This window comes from Dipodomys spectabilis, unplaced genomic scaffold (assembly GCF_019054845.1).
Source record: "Dipodomys spectabilis isolate Male_0828 unplaced genomic scaffold, ASM1905484v1 ptg000017l, whole genome shotgun sequence".
NCBI classification, from domain to species: domain Eukaryota; kingdom Metazoa; phylum Chordata; class Mammalia; order Rodentia; family Heteromyidae; genus Dipodomys; species Dipodomys spectabilis.
Genome location: NW_024870694.1, coordinates 7,685,495 through 7,700,326, shown reverse-complemented (window position 1 = coordinate 7,700,326; position 14,832 = coordinate 7,685,495). Strand labels below are relative to the sequence as shown.

Below are 14,832 nucleotides of genomic sequence, written 5' to 3'. Positions count from 1 at the left end.
GAGCACTAGCCTTGAGCAAAAAAATCTCAAGCTCTAGGACTGGTACCAGAAAAACAAATGGGGGGAGGGTTTACAAGAGAAGATAAGGGTGATTTTCAAATTCACTATATGACCAACCTCCCAAAGGTCTTCCTTCTATAAGAAAGGATTTCTTTGCTTGAAAATACGAAGAATGGCTTAACAAGATAGTAGTTATCTGAAGTCCCTTCCCCAACAGAATGCCACAAGATGACATCATTTGGCCCATGTAGTGGTTACACCTATAATACCAGCTACTCAGGAGGTAGAGATATGAAGGGTCATGGTTTGGAGGCCAACCTGGATAAAAAGTTATTAAGACTCTATGTCAACAAATAAACTGAGTATAATGGCAAATGCCTATGATCCCATCTATGTAGGAGGCCATAGGAAGAATTTCGATATGAGATAAGCCAGAACATATATAAAAGACTCTGCCTGGGCTGGGAAGGTGGCTCAATGGTAGAGCACTTGCATTGCATGCATGAGGCCCTGGGTTCGATTCCTCAGCACCACACAAGCAAAAAGAAAAAAGCCAGAAGTGGCGCTGTGGCTCAAGTGGTAGAGCGCTAGCCTTGAGCTGAATAGCTGAGGGACAGCACCCAGGCCCAGAGTTCAGGCCCACGACCAGACCCCCCCCAAAAAAAAGACTCTGTCTGAAAAAAAGCTAGAGAAAAAAGGGCTAGAGTTTGGCCCAAATGATAGAGTCCCTGCCCTAGCAAGTATAAGGCATAATTCTGTATGGATATATGACATGTATCACCCTCAAACATGCAGAAGGCTTATTTGTATAGCTCTTTTATTTCCATTGCTGTAGTACCTCAAGTACCTTGAGGGTCTCCACAAATTGACAAGTATGTTATATATACACTGTACAGACACACTAATAAAAATGAGCATGTGTTTGATATAATCTTTTCTTACAAAAGCCAAGTATGTTGTCTATGGAAATACTACAAAGGAATAGTTAACTGAAATGAAACAGCCATTCTCCCCACTTACATTTGTGTCCAGCTGTGAGCACCAGGCAGACATGATCTTCTTCACTCTATCAACCTAAGGTGTAAAATACCTGCTCTGGAGAGACCCCCAATGGATTCAGGCATCTCTGGCATACAGCTTGAAAATGGAAGCATTTCCTCACAAGAACTCCATCTCTGTCTGAGTATAGTTTAGATTTTATAGGAAGGAGATTTGTTATTTGTTTCTATAAATTATAAATAAGGTGGGTGTTATTATTTGGGGAGATTTTTTGGTTCATTTGTTTTATTTGTTTTTTTATTGATGCCTGACTACAAATTAGTGGGGTTGGAGGAGGACTTGTGAGCTTTGTAAACTGAAGTGAAAGAGATGGTTGGCTCTGGGATTTGGAGCTGCCTTCCTTAGGAAGAAAGCTGAGTCTTGGCTAGTAAGTTATCTTGCCTAAAAATAAGTGAGGATCGGTGATTGCACAAAACAAAGATAACTACAGCGCTAAGGGTGTGGCTCAGTGGTAGAATGCTTGCCTGGCGTATGCAAGGCTCCAGGTTTGCTTTTCAGTACTACAAACTACTACTACTGTTAACAGCACTTCCTTCCTTAGCGGGCTTAGAGAAAGAACTGCACGTGGCTGTCCTAGCATGCACACACATTACCCCCTGTGCCTATGTAACATTACTCTGGATCTCCTAGGAGAGGATGAGTTCTTTGAATGCTTTCTCTATAATGTAAGTTAGTGTCAGATAGTGATTCTGCTTTTACCTCATTCCCTTCCATCTCTGTTGCTTTGGATGGATCCAAGATAAAAGCTATTGCTATTACTATTTTGTGGCACAAAATAGCTTCCTCCTTGGGAAGCCTCTGTGATGACTTCTGTACTTTTTCTTGTCCTAGGTCATGCATTGGTGAGGGAGGCGGAGCCCTGTTCCTTCAAAGATGAATCCCTTCTGAGGAGCTTCTTCAAGAGCTCTTGGGAAATTGTTTCTCTGAAACTCAAAGGAAATTCTTTTTTTGGAATTTGCCTCTGCATTTCCATCTCTTTCTAGAATTGTCTTCTCTCTGTATGAGTTGATCTGAGGCTCAGATAAGCCAAGAGCATAGATGGATGTCCACCACTTAGCACTCAGCTCAGATAAGCCAAGTACTTTGAAATGTGTTGACTGTTTAGTAGTAGTCAACACATTTAGTAATTCCTCTCTTTGCTTTGATTCCAATTTGCAATGACTTGAAAGTAACCAGTGTCCTAGGCTCTAAAGCCAGGATGTTTGACTTCTTCACCTTCTACTTTCTAGATTTTAGGAAATTACCCAAATTGCACCTCAATTTCTTCATTTGTAAAATAGGAACAAACGTGGCATAGACCTGGGAGGATTGCTTCAAGGATGAAATGAGTCCATTTTTGTGAAGCATTCAGAACCATACAGGCACATGGTGAGAGTGGTCATAAAATAGAAGCTCTTACCCTTTCTTCTTTTTCTTGAAGGTCCGGGGTTACCCAGAACCCCAAATAACCTGGCACAGAAATGGGCAACCTATCACCAGCCAGGGCCGCTTCCTGCTGGACTTTGGTGTCCGAGGGATTTTCAGCCTTGTGATTTGTGCTGTCTGCGAGGAAGACAAGGGAAAGTATACCTGCGAAGCTAGCAATAGCAGTGGTGACCGCCAGGTGACCGTGGAGCTGACAGTGGAAGGTAAGTCCTAGGAGGCCGAGCTTGGTTGGAGCTGAGTGCCCCTTCCACAGGCCTTTCATTCCTCTTCAGCTCTGTCTTGACTTGCAACAGAAAGCACATTCCAGGCCTCCAATCTCATTGGAGATGGATCACTGGACAAGGGAGGTAACCGAGGGGATACTTCGTTTGTCAAACTCAGATTTACTCCTTTCCTATGAACCTTCCTGTAGCTTCTACAACATGAAGACTAAATGTGGACATTCATGGTGGCTTACTAAGTCCTGCCCCATCTGACCGACTGTGTCCCACCCCTCCTTACCTGCTCCACCCAGCATTTTCACACAGGCCCCTTGCTGCTTCTTGAAAAGGCCTTCCTGAGATTTTACCCTTGTGTGCCCTGTCTAAAGTTCCTACTGCTGCCATTCACCTAACTCATCCTCCTGTCCTTCTAGCCTCTTCTCAAATGTTCCCTTCTGACCACCCCAGCCTATCACTGTCATCTCACCCTGACTCTCATTCTTCTAGAGCCTTTCTCTCTCATATCGTGCCAACCCCTCTACCCCCATTCCACAGGATCTGTGGGGCTGAGGGTCATCATCCTGTCCACAACCATATGTGAAGGGCCTGGCACACTCCCTACACTGGACCATACTGAATATTTAGGGAATGACCAACATTATCATCATTAGTATCATCATGAGACAATATGTACACCATATGAAAATACTGTGTAATGGGAACATGATAGATTATACAGGACTATAGGCATTCATGCACAGTGAGACCAAAGGAGAATACTCTCAGGAGAGGAACATACAGGTGCAATGCTTACATACATTTGGTCCTATAAAATGATATTTATCGAAATGAATTCCAGGTAATGGAAAAAAATTTGTAACTCCAAATAATAGGAGAGAAACATATCAATGTGTTAACATGGATTAATTATTCTCTATTTTTCCCCTCTATACTTAAAAATAGCATTAACTTTCAAAGTAGGAGAAACATCTGACACTAAGTACAACTGATTTTTTGCCACTGATAAATCATTCAGACATGGAAGACTATTCTAGGCCAGACACTGGCTGATGTTCAAGGGACTAACATCGGGAAGAACAAGGTGGTCTGCCAGCCTCCCAGAAGTAAGATGAGGTTCCCTCAAGTCTTCCAGGCCTTGCTATAAGAGCTTGTAAACCAGAGGGGTCAAACATACTTTCCCTCTTTCAGAAGGCCATCTGCCCAGCCTAATTTTCAAGGAGTGCTGTGTGTGAGGCCTATGAATGTGAAAGTAGCTAGAGAAAGGCCTAGAAGGGGCGAGGAGCACCTGAGCCAATGACCACTCTTTACCCTGTTTTTCCTTTTTTCCCCTGGAGCCATGGGAAAGCAAACAGACTGTTTTATGTAGCAGTGTGCATAGTTTGCATGCTTTCCTTAAATTCTTTAACTCATAGGTCATTTTAATGACCTTTAAGTGCCTGTGGCTAGGGCTTTCTAGACAGAAAGTAGCCTCTGGTCATTTGCAGGATGGACCTTGTGGCTGTCATTCTGGTTCTGTGTTATCCCATTTTACTCATTTTTTGATGCCTTAACTAAGAATTGAGGCCCACAAACAGAAAGTACTCTGCTCCTTTAAGGAATCCATATTTGGGGCTTTGAATAGAGAGAGTGCTGAGTGAGGAGTCAGAATCCAAAGTCCTGCTCCCAACTTTTGCAAGTATGATGTGACATGAAACTTCTGCAGAATAACAGGCATGAGCTCCATGGTCTCCACAGCCTGGGTCAGCCCTTATCCTTTATGGTCCATGGTAAGGAAAGACAATTATGTTCAGCATGCAAGGAAGTTATGTAAAATCTAGGTAAGCTGGAAATTTTTTCCTCAATTCCCATTGTTCAGGAAATTGGATCTTCTGTCTCATACAAGTGGGGCAATTTTCAGTAGGTGCTGGCAGGGAAAGCAGTGGGGTAGGCAGTTACCCAGAAATAAGAGAAGACTTGGGTTCTTGACTCTGCCCCTTCTCTTACATTTGGTTTTACTTGGGGCAGATGGACTTAGACCTAGAGGAGTTGGAGAATAGCCTCATGGCCTCATGGTTATAGCTGCTCTTATTGGTGGTCAGTGTGCCTTCTGCCCCTGCATCAGAGGCCTGTGGTTAACTCTTGTGCTTTGTGGCCACTCCAAAGGGCCTTAGGCCCAGAAGATTCCACTCTTGTCCCTCTTATTCTGACCCAGTTGTTGGTTGTGCCAGGGTAGCATAGCCTATAACAGCCCACCCGACTTCCCTCCCACACTCTGTGCTGTGTTCCTTCTTCATGCTGTTTCTTTTAGGAAAGAGAAGAGGTACTGGAATTAAGGATATAAATCAAATACTACCTTTTAACCCTCTAGTGATCAAGTTTAGGAAACAGTGGTATGCCACAGGAAGAAAGTCAAATGGCCTTGGGTTGAATTTTAGCTCTGTTGATTTCTAACTATGGGAAAATGAATGCTTCTGAGCCAATCTGTTTAATAGAAAGATGATGTGAGCTACATGAGCAATCTGAAGTTTGCCAGTAGCCACAGTTTAAAAGTCAGATGAAATTAATTTTAAAGTTTAAATATCTAAAATATTATCATTTCAGTGGACAATTGATGGGATATAAATGTTAGTAATACAGTACTAGACATTCTTCAGCATCTAGAGTATATTTTATCCAGAAAGTACATTTCAGTGCAGACCAGCTATATTTTCAGTAACCACATTTGGCTAATGTCCACAGTTTTATACAGTGCAGTTCTACAAGCTTCCATTTAAATGGGATAAACAGGCTTACCTGGGGAAGGGGGTAAGAGAGAGAGAAAGAAAGAGAAAAAAGTGAGAGAAAAGAAGAGAGAGAGAAATTCACATGGAGTTTCTAGTGGTAAGCAACCCTAGACCATTGCACTTAAGGGTGAACCTGCCATGTACGGGGAAATCAGGAATGTGTCCTCATACCTAGTGGTAGTCTAAATTAGAGAAAGCTTTTTGCATTCAAGGGACCAGAGTCACTTACATCAATAAGAAGTGGTAGAGGGCTAACTTTAAAGGGAAAAGCAAACTGCAGGCCCATAGGAGATCTGGACTTCAGTGGATCCCAGTCATGGTACAGTGTTGGTAATCCCACATGCTAACACAGAGATGCTAATTCCACAGGTCTAGAGCCAGTTTGAGAGGCTGCAGTTCCAGCCAACCTCATAGGACTACACTTGGACTAGCAAAAAGAGTCAATTATAAATTGGTGGAGATTAAGCCTACAGCTGAACATGGTGTTTCATTTCTATAATCGTTGTACTAAGGAAGTAGAGGCAAGAGTATCTCAATTTTAAGACTAGCCTACTTTACTTCAAGGCAAGATTGAGATACATAGCAAGAGCGAAATGGTCTGGGATATAGCTCAAATGGTAGAGCATTTGCAAGCTTGAGGGTCTGAGTTCAAATCCCAGTACTACCAAAAAAAAGCTAGGGAAGTGGGGAAACCTTAGTTATCCCAAATGATCCTTTCCCATCCTATACACTAGATGTCACCAGAGCCTTCATTGCCAACAACAAATTACACAATTTTCTCTTTTGTCAATGTCTTCCATCCCCCATGCCAGTCTTGGTAGCTATCATCATTACCTAAGCAAAGTTCCAGCTGGTCTCCACTTCCACTCATCCCAGCTCCAGTGCCCACAGTACTATTTAAAATACCTTTATAAAAGTGCACATCATTCCCTCCATTTGATTCCTCTAATGGTTTACTATTATTGCCTTTGAATGAAAACTTTCAATCCTCTGCAAGGCTCTTTCTTTACTTCTTCAGTCCTCTTTGCTTACTGACTTCTGGCTGCATAGATTCTCCATTCTACTCAGTATATAGAGCCCTTTCTCTCATAGGGCAGTGGCTCCTGTTCCCTTTTGACTTGGAAACCCTGCTCCTCCTCTGCCTTCAACTTCATCACTGTCTTGAGAAGGCCCTCCCTCCCTCAACACCCCTAGGGGGCTAAACTATGTGTTCCCCCAAAGCACTTACCTCTTCTCAGTCGTTATTCCAAACTTATTGGTTTGGAATTATCTGTTTTAATTTTCTTTCTTCCTCCACTAGGTTATAAGTTTCATAAAAGCAATGATTGGTATCACACCAGCCTCCTCAACTACAAAAACAAAAAATTTATTTTTTTCCACATTAGTGGTCTCTAACTTGCTTTGCCATGCTATCTTCTTTTTTTTTTTTTTTTTTCATGCTATCTTCTTTTAAGATTGTTTCTTTCATTCTTTTCCCCCCTTCTACTAGGCTTGAACTCATGGCCTGAGCACTGTCCCTTAACTTTTTGTTTAAGGCCAAACTTTTTGTTTATACCACTTGAGCTCCATTTATGGCTTTTTGCTGTTTAACTGGAGATAAGAGTCTCACAGACTTTCTTGCCTGGGCTAGCTTCAGATCGCAATTCTTAGATCTTAGCTCCTGAGTAGCTAGGGCTACAGGCATCTTGCTTCCTTTAAAAAAAAAAAATCGTGCTGGGTGCAGGTGGCTCACGCCTGTAATACTAGCTACTTAGGAGGCTGAGATCTGATCTGAGGATCGTGGTTCAAAGCCAGCCTAAGCAGGAAAGACTGTGAGACCCCTTATCTCCAATAAACCACCAGAAAACTGGAAGTGGTGCTATAGTTCAAGTTGTAGAGCACTCGCCTTGAGCTGAAATGCTGAGGGACAGTGCCCAGACCCAGAGTTTAAGCCCCATGACCGACAAAAAAAAAAAAATCGTATAGCTCTTCTCTGTTATTTATTCTAACATGTTTTTTTCTCTTGTATCTAACCCATGCACTTTTGTTTATGATTTATATGGTGACCATTATCATTCATTTCTAAATCCAAGCATGTGGTAGGAATTGATACAAACATCTGACCATCTCATTATCTTCTAAGGTGCCCGAGCAGTCTCATACAGAAGCAGTCATGCTTGAAGTGCTATATACTGACATACAGACTCTCTATGTCTTCTTTTTTTTTTCTATGTCTTAATATTTTAATTAAGACAACATTTATTTTCTTCTTGAAACCATGTGCATGGATGATTAGCAGTGAAATTCAACTAAGGATAACACAGAGACATAAGTGTGTGTGTGTGTGTATGTGTGTGTGTGTGTGTACTGGTCCTGGGACTTGAACTCAGGGCCTGTGTGCTATCCTTAAGCTTTTTTAGTTCAAGGCTGGTGCTCTCCCACTTGAGCCACAGCTCTACTTCTAGCTTTTTGGTGGTTAATGGTGATAAGAATCACATAGACTTTCCTGCCTACTCTGCTTTGAACCCTGATTTTCAGATCTCAGCCTCATGACTAGCTAGGATTACAGGCGTGAGCCACTGGTGCCTTGCTTTCACCAGACCTTTTTAGGAGCAGTTCTGCTTGTAGTCTAAATCACATAACTCACCTTTTGAGCAATGTGGCCTGTTTCTGTTCAGTCTTGCTGTGTCCTTTGGCCAAAGGTGCCATGTTTTACTTTTATCCCCTCATCTGTTGAACTTTCATTCCTAAAGTCTGCCCGCATCCTTGAGAAATCTGAACTTGAGTGGTTAAAATACTTTCTACATCTTTGTCTTTTCTTCTCTCCAAATTGATCCTGAATTCCCCAATTCTCCTAATCTCTTCTCTTTTTGGCTTTCTACCTGAGTTCCCCTTCCATTTTTTTTTTTTTGGCAGAGCCTTACTGTTCTGCCAGATTTTCATACTCTTGCAAAATTACTTTTGTCTTATCTGACAAATTGCAACTTAATTTTTTTCCTATAAGTAGGCTCTGTCAATTTATGTTAGCCTAAATTCTCTTTGTTTCGATGTAAACTCTGCTGTTCCCTCACATTAAAGTAAGCACTCTTCAGTTCTGTGCTGACCTGCTGCTTATGCATTGCCTCGAATCATACCCCAAATTGCTCTTACTGTGACATGGAAACCCCTGCCATATCAGTGGGAACCAAGATTCTTGGCTACTCCATAAAGAATGGCAATATTATTGCTTTTGCTTTATTATTTTTTTTAAGAATTTTAGCTTTTGGATTAAGGTGATCTGTTCCCAAGAATTTTAGAAATACTTATTTACTGGGGTAACAAAACACAAAAAATTACCATTTTAACTTTTTTGTGTGTGCATTGGTCGTGGGGCCTGAACTCTGGGCTAGGACACTGTTCCTCAGCTCTTCAGCTCTTCAGCTAGCACTCTACCACTTGAACCACAGTGCCACTTCTGGCTTTTTCTGCTTATGTGGTGCTGAGGAATTGAACTCAGGGCCTCATGCATGTGAGGCAAGCATTCTACCACTGAGCCACCTTCCCAGCTCCCCATTTTAACTTTTTAAAAAATCTTTTGACTTTTTTTTGAGTGAGTGCTTCTTTATATAGCCTAGTCTGGTCTGGAATTCACTGTCAGCCAGGGCTGACCTGACACTCAAAACCCTTCTGCCACATTTGCCTGGGTGCTGGGATTACAGGCTTGTACTACTACAGCTACATTCTGCTCCTTGTAGACATTCAGGATCATGAAGTAATTCACAATAGTGTATAACAATTACCACTATCTGGTTCTAGAATTTCTTCATACCCGCTGAGTTTTCTCCCCCTGTTGCCTACTCCCCTAGGTCCTGGAAACTATTGCTACCTCCTTTCTCCATAGATTTACTTCTTCTGGACATTTCCTATCAATATATTTAAACAAGATGGAGGCTTATGTGACTTGCTTCCTTCACTTACTGTATTTTTTTTGGCAGTACTGGAGTTTGAAAGCCAGGGCCTGAAGCTTGCTTGACAGGTGCTTTTACCACTGAGCCATGCCTTCAGCCCTATTTTTTGCTGGTTATTTTGAGATAAGGTCTTACTTCCTGCCTGAATACAATCTGAATCAGTTAGACTTCCTGTTGTAGCTAGATATCATGCATGTACCACCATGCCTAATTCTCCATTGACAAGAGATCTCATGAACTCTTCTAGCTAGGCTGGCCTCAACTCACAATCCTCCCGATCTCAGCCACCCAAATAGCTATGATTATAGGACTAATCCACCAATGCTTGGCTCCTTAGTGAACTTTTTCAGATTTCATCCATAGTATAGCACTTCATTCCTTTCTATGAATCAACATTTTGATTATTCATTCATCTGTTCATCAGTCTAATTCTTATCAGATCTCTACGATGATATTAGCTATGCAGCAGCATGGTAACGGCAGTAAGTGAGAACACTGCTAATTAAGTATGTGAAGCAAGCTGTTAGAGCATGCACACCTACCCTATGGCTTGAATACCACACTTTCTCTGCTTCTCTCTGTTTTTACTAGATTGTGTTTTATTTTTTTCCCTATTACTGTATTTATAAGTTTTAGAAAATACAGCTGAATAAAATAACTGAGAGTCTTACCACCTGCCAGCAATCACTATTAATAACGTTGGTATCTAACAACTTTCCTAATTCATATGGGCACACTGTTCTTTTATCTTCATAAAATTCTTTTATTTGATGAAGATTTTAATATGTACAGTGTTCTGGAACTGTTCAGGATGCATCTGATGTGAGAATAGAAATTCTGGGTGGGAATATGGCATGGGGTCACTGACCTATTATGGTGTTCAGAGATCAAGGACTGACTGAGACCTCCTCAGAGAGAGTAGGTAGAACTGAGAAGGGTCTAGTCAGCATGCAGGGGATGCATGGAGAAGAAGGCAGGAGAAGAGAATAGTTTGGTAAAAGCAGGAGCACCTATGTGGAAAAAAAAAACACATGGAAGGATTGCCCCATGTAAAATGCTACTGGGTTTTTGAGGGAGGTAGGGCAGGGTGGTGGTCATGTTGGAGTTCCATGGAATAGCAAGAATCTTAGCCTATTTTTAGGGCCCTGGGCAGCAAACCAGATTTTAACCGTAACGTATTTCTATATGTTTCATCTAGTTTTGAAAAATTATTTTGCAGTGTAGGGAGTCAACCCCAAGGTCTCATGCATCTTCACTAATTGGTCTACACTGAGCTGCTGTTGCCACCACAGCGGCTACTGCCTCCTCCTCCTCCTCCTCCACCTCCTCCTCCTCCTCCTCCTCCTCCTCCTCCTCCTCCTCCTCCTCCTCCTCCTCCTCCTCCTCTTCCTCTTCCTCCTCCTCCTCCTCTTCCTCTTCCTCCTCTTCCTCTTCCTCCTCTTCCTCCTCCTCCTCCTCCTCCCCTTCTTCCTTCTTCCCCTCTCTCTTTCTCTTTCTCTCTCTCTCTCTTGTTTTTTGTTAACATCTCAGGGCTTGAACTCAGGGCTTAAACACCGCCCCTGAGCTTTTTGCTCAAGGCTCATGCTCTACCACTTGAGCTCTACTTTCAGCTTTTTTGGTAGTTAATCGGAGATAAGAGTCTCATGAACTTTCTTGCGTGGGTTAGCTTCAAACTGAGATCCTCAGAGCTCAGCCTCCTGAGTAGCTAGAATTACAGGTTTGAGCAACTGGCGCCCAGCTCTGTTTCATCTATTTACTTTGTGTTTACTAGGGTTTGAACTCTGGGCCTCGTGCTCTTGCTTGACTTTTTCAAGTGCCAAGGTTGGTCCTCTACCACTTGAGTAGCACCTCATTTTTTGCTGGTTCCTTGGAGATAAGAGTCTTTCAGTGTGCCTATGCTGCTCTTCAACCTTCATCCGCAAATCTCAGCCTCCTGAGTAACTAAGATTACAGGCATGAGCTATTGGCTCTGGGCTTTGTTTCATCTATTTTTTTTTAATGTAATTTAATGGCAGAATGAAGTGTACTTGTACATTCTGCTTACCACTTATTCTCCTACTCTGTGACATCTGTATCATTTCTAGTTTTTAACCATTACAAATAGGACCAAAATGCACAGCTCTATAAACATTAATTTATCTTCTTAGCATGGTCTCTCTTCTGTGGAGTCACAGGGAGCAGGGTTTTGGTTGGAGAGAAGAAAATCCTTCCAGCTTATGATATTTACTTGCTCTGAGTCTTTCAGGAGGATTGGACAGTCTTCACTTCCTCAGCTGTGTGAGGGTCCCACATTTTGATTGACCATATCATTTAGGTCTTTCTAGAAAAAGAATATCCTTCTATCAGTTGAGAATCTCTCTAACGGAGAGTTGAATGACAAGAACCAAACCTTCCTTATGGAAGGAAACTAGACCTGGCTTACTAAGTGGTGACATTAAACAGCCACAACTTGATTGGGATGTGAGTGTTCATTATTAATCATTTCTCTCAAAGGATCTGGTACAAAGTTAAACTGGATGTGGCTGAGAGAAATGCGCAGCTATGATCTTCCTCTTCCATTCTGTGTTCCTATGGAGTCGTATAAATGTGATCCGTGTGAGAATGTAAGGAAGCCCAGCAAGTTCCACATAGCCACTACCTGCCATATCTGAGCATGATTCTGCCCTTCCATGCCTGACTTGGGTGGCATCTTATACCACTTGTGCCAAACAACTTCTAGCATGACCATTCACTCAAAAACATCTTCTCTTCCATTTTCTCCTCCTCCTCCCTGTGTTTGAACAAAAACAAAAACAAGGTGAAACCACTACTGATCATATTGCAAATTTTCCCTTCCCACTTGCAGTTAGACAAAAGGTCACTGACCTCAGCTGTCTCTCTGGATTTGCTCTTTAATTGCTTCCTGCCTGGCATGGTCAGCAGCTGATTCAGGATAGGTATAGGAACTTCTCATCTAGGACTGGTAGTGCCAAGACTAGCAAGGCTTGTCTAGGACTCAGAGGCCTGGCAAGGCAGCACTGCAGACTTGGAGAAGTGCTGGTTCTATGTTTGGGTCTTTCATAAATATATGTGGTCAGAATCATACACAGGTATCTCCTTCCTTTCTTCCTTCTTTCCCTTACTACCTCCCTCCCTCCCTCTCTCCCTCTATCCCTCCCTCATTCCCCTTTTCTCTCTCTCCTTCCCTTCCTCATCCCTTTAACTGGATGGTGTTCTGCAGAAGTTCTGGCCACCACAGGTAATACCCACATTGTCAGATCTGGTGTGACACTTCAAAACCCAACAGAGTGGTCAAGTCTTCTAGAATCCAGTACTCTGGTGAAATCCATTACTCTGTTCCTGGCTTTAACCTTGCATGTATGATTTAACTTGCCTGGATCTCATTCTTCTTATCTGGAAAGAAAGAAAGAAGGAAAGAAAGGAAGAAGGAAAGAAGGAAGGAAGAAAGGTAGGAAGGAAGGAAGGAAAAAGAAAGAAAGAAAAGGGAAAGAAGAGAAAGGGAAAGAAAGAAAGAAAGAAAGGAAGGAAGGAAGGAAGGAAGGAAGGAAGGAAGGAAGGAAAGAAAGATGGTGTGATGTCAATCTTACTAAATTATTGCAAGAAATTCACATAATAATGTGCATAAAGTGCCTAGTCATAGTACATAGAGTGACTCAGCACATGCTCATTAGGCATAATCATTACCACCATTATCCTCTTGCTTTAGTGTTGAATCTTCTTCACTCTCTTTGTTCAACATTAATGGCTCACACCTCATTTTTCAGCCTTATTTCTGTTTCATGCTTGCAGGGAGTTCTGTGAAGAAGCATGGTCAGCCTGTTGTTTCCAAAATCTTGGGGTAAGTTCGGGAATGTTCAAGCCAGAATCAGGATTGGATTGGCTTTGCCTACTGTCTTGACCAGGAGAGGTATAGGGAGGGAGCCTTCATAGGCCTCTTGGTTCTAATCACTAAAGAATGAGTGCTTAGAAGGATAGGATGGATCATGCCCATGGTACCTCCTGACCTAGCAGTTCTGTAGGTAGCCCCTTGGCTCAGTTGCTGAACTTGAAGGAAGTAAGAGGCCTGGCTATTGCCTGCACAGACTGCAAGCTCAAGGCAATGGTTAGAAGATGCATATGAGCAGACCTAGAAAAGGCAAGTAACAGTAGCTGCTGTAACAGACAAGCCCCAATTGCAGTAACATGACACAGGGAGTTGACATCTCAGTGATGGGGAGTTTAGTTCAAATGTTCTTGGGCAGGTAAGCATCTTCCATGTTCTCTTCCAGCAGCTCAAACTTCCTCTGTTTTATAGCTCCATCTCCTGAGGCCTTTGCATCAAGCCAGCAGATGGACAAGAAAGTATGTGGAGAATCTTGCCATGCAACACTTGAGCTCATGCTCTATGGGCCAAAACCTAGGCTTTGTGGGTAGTCTAGAGCGCAGTAGAACTCAGGTATTCCTAAATACAAAAGTGACTAGTAAATGAAGTATGACTGTGTGCCCTGGAGGTAAAAATTCTTGTGCCACAGAGTTTTTCAGAGGGACAGGAGAAAACGTCTGAGACTTAGGAGTTGGCAATGCTACCTTTGACTGGTTTCTGAACTACGACTGAAGTGACTTGCATGGGTTGAGGGAGGAAGATTGAATTACTGCTTTGTTTAGATTTCTCTACTAATTTCTTCCCAGGGACAGATTTTCAGCACCAGCCATGGAGACTCGTCCTAGCATCTGGAGTGAGTGCCCACCAAAGTTTGCAACAAAACTGGGCCGAGCAGTAGTCAAAGAAGGACAGATGGGGCGATTCTCCTGCAAAATCACTGGCCGGCCCCCACCACAGGTCACCTGGCTGAAGGTAAAGTTTTTATTTGTTCTGACTCTGATCCAGAGTCAGACCAAGAATCAGGGCCAGACCCTTGGATAAGAGGGAGTCTGTCTTTCCTATCAGTTCCTTGTGTTTCAACCCTTGGTTGTTCTTAAGTGTTCTCTATTGGTTTGATAGCAATGTTTCCTTGCCTTTATTTGTACACATTCCCTCTGCTCCTCAGACCACAGTGTTCTTGTAAGACTCATATTCACCAATTGGTGTAAAACTCTTGAGTCAAGACAGACTCGAACATCTAAGAGAGTAGAATAGGGCAATAGGTTTCAGGCCAGGTCCCTGGATCCTAATTTGTTCAAAGATATGATACTAGACAAGTATTTAAACTCTGGGAAACTCATTTCCATATCTGTAAGGTAGAAATAATGTCAACTATCTCAAAATGCTGGGACACTCCAGGTGCTAGGCAAAAATCAGGTTTTTCAGACAGGAAACTCCTGAATAAAAATGAGAGATTGGGTACATTTCTATCTACATTTTCATTCTTCTGAATTTACCCTGAGGGAAAAATAAATAAAAGAATAGCAGAGAAACCCTGAATCTAAGATTCATTCCTATGTTCTTTTCTCCATAACAGT

At 42.3% G+C, this 14,832-nt stretch overlaps 1 protein-coding gene across 6 annotated transcripts in view; it reads left to right on the top strand.

The window, feature by feature from the left end:
• The window catches only part of Mylk (myosin light chain kinase), a 194,531-nt gene that overhangs the window by 55,063 nt on the left and 124,636 nt on the right, over window positions 1-14,832 (top strand). For 5 of the 6 annotated variants that reach the window (XM_042667365.1, XM_042667361.1, XM_042667374.1 and 2 more), the window contains exons 3-5: window positions 2,480-2,687; window positions 13,183-13,231; window positions 14,062-14,227. In XM_042667365.1, coding sequence (XP_042523299.1) covers window positions 2,480-2,687; window positions 13,183-13,231; window positions 14,062-14,227 — 423 coding nt within the window. Of the gene's footprint in view, window positions 1-2,479; window positions 2,688-4,408; window positions 4,523-13,182; window positions 13,232-14,061; window positions 14,228-14,832 lie in introns of those variants that run through there. The other variant, XM_042667385.1, reaches the window with a different exon arrangement.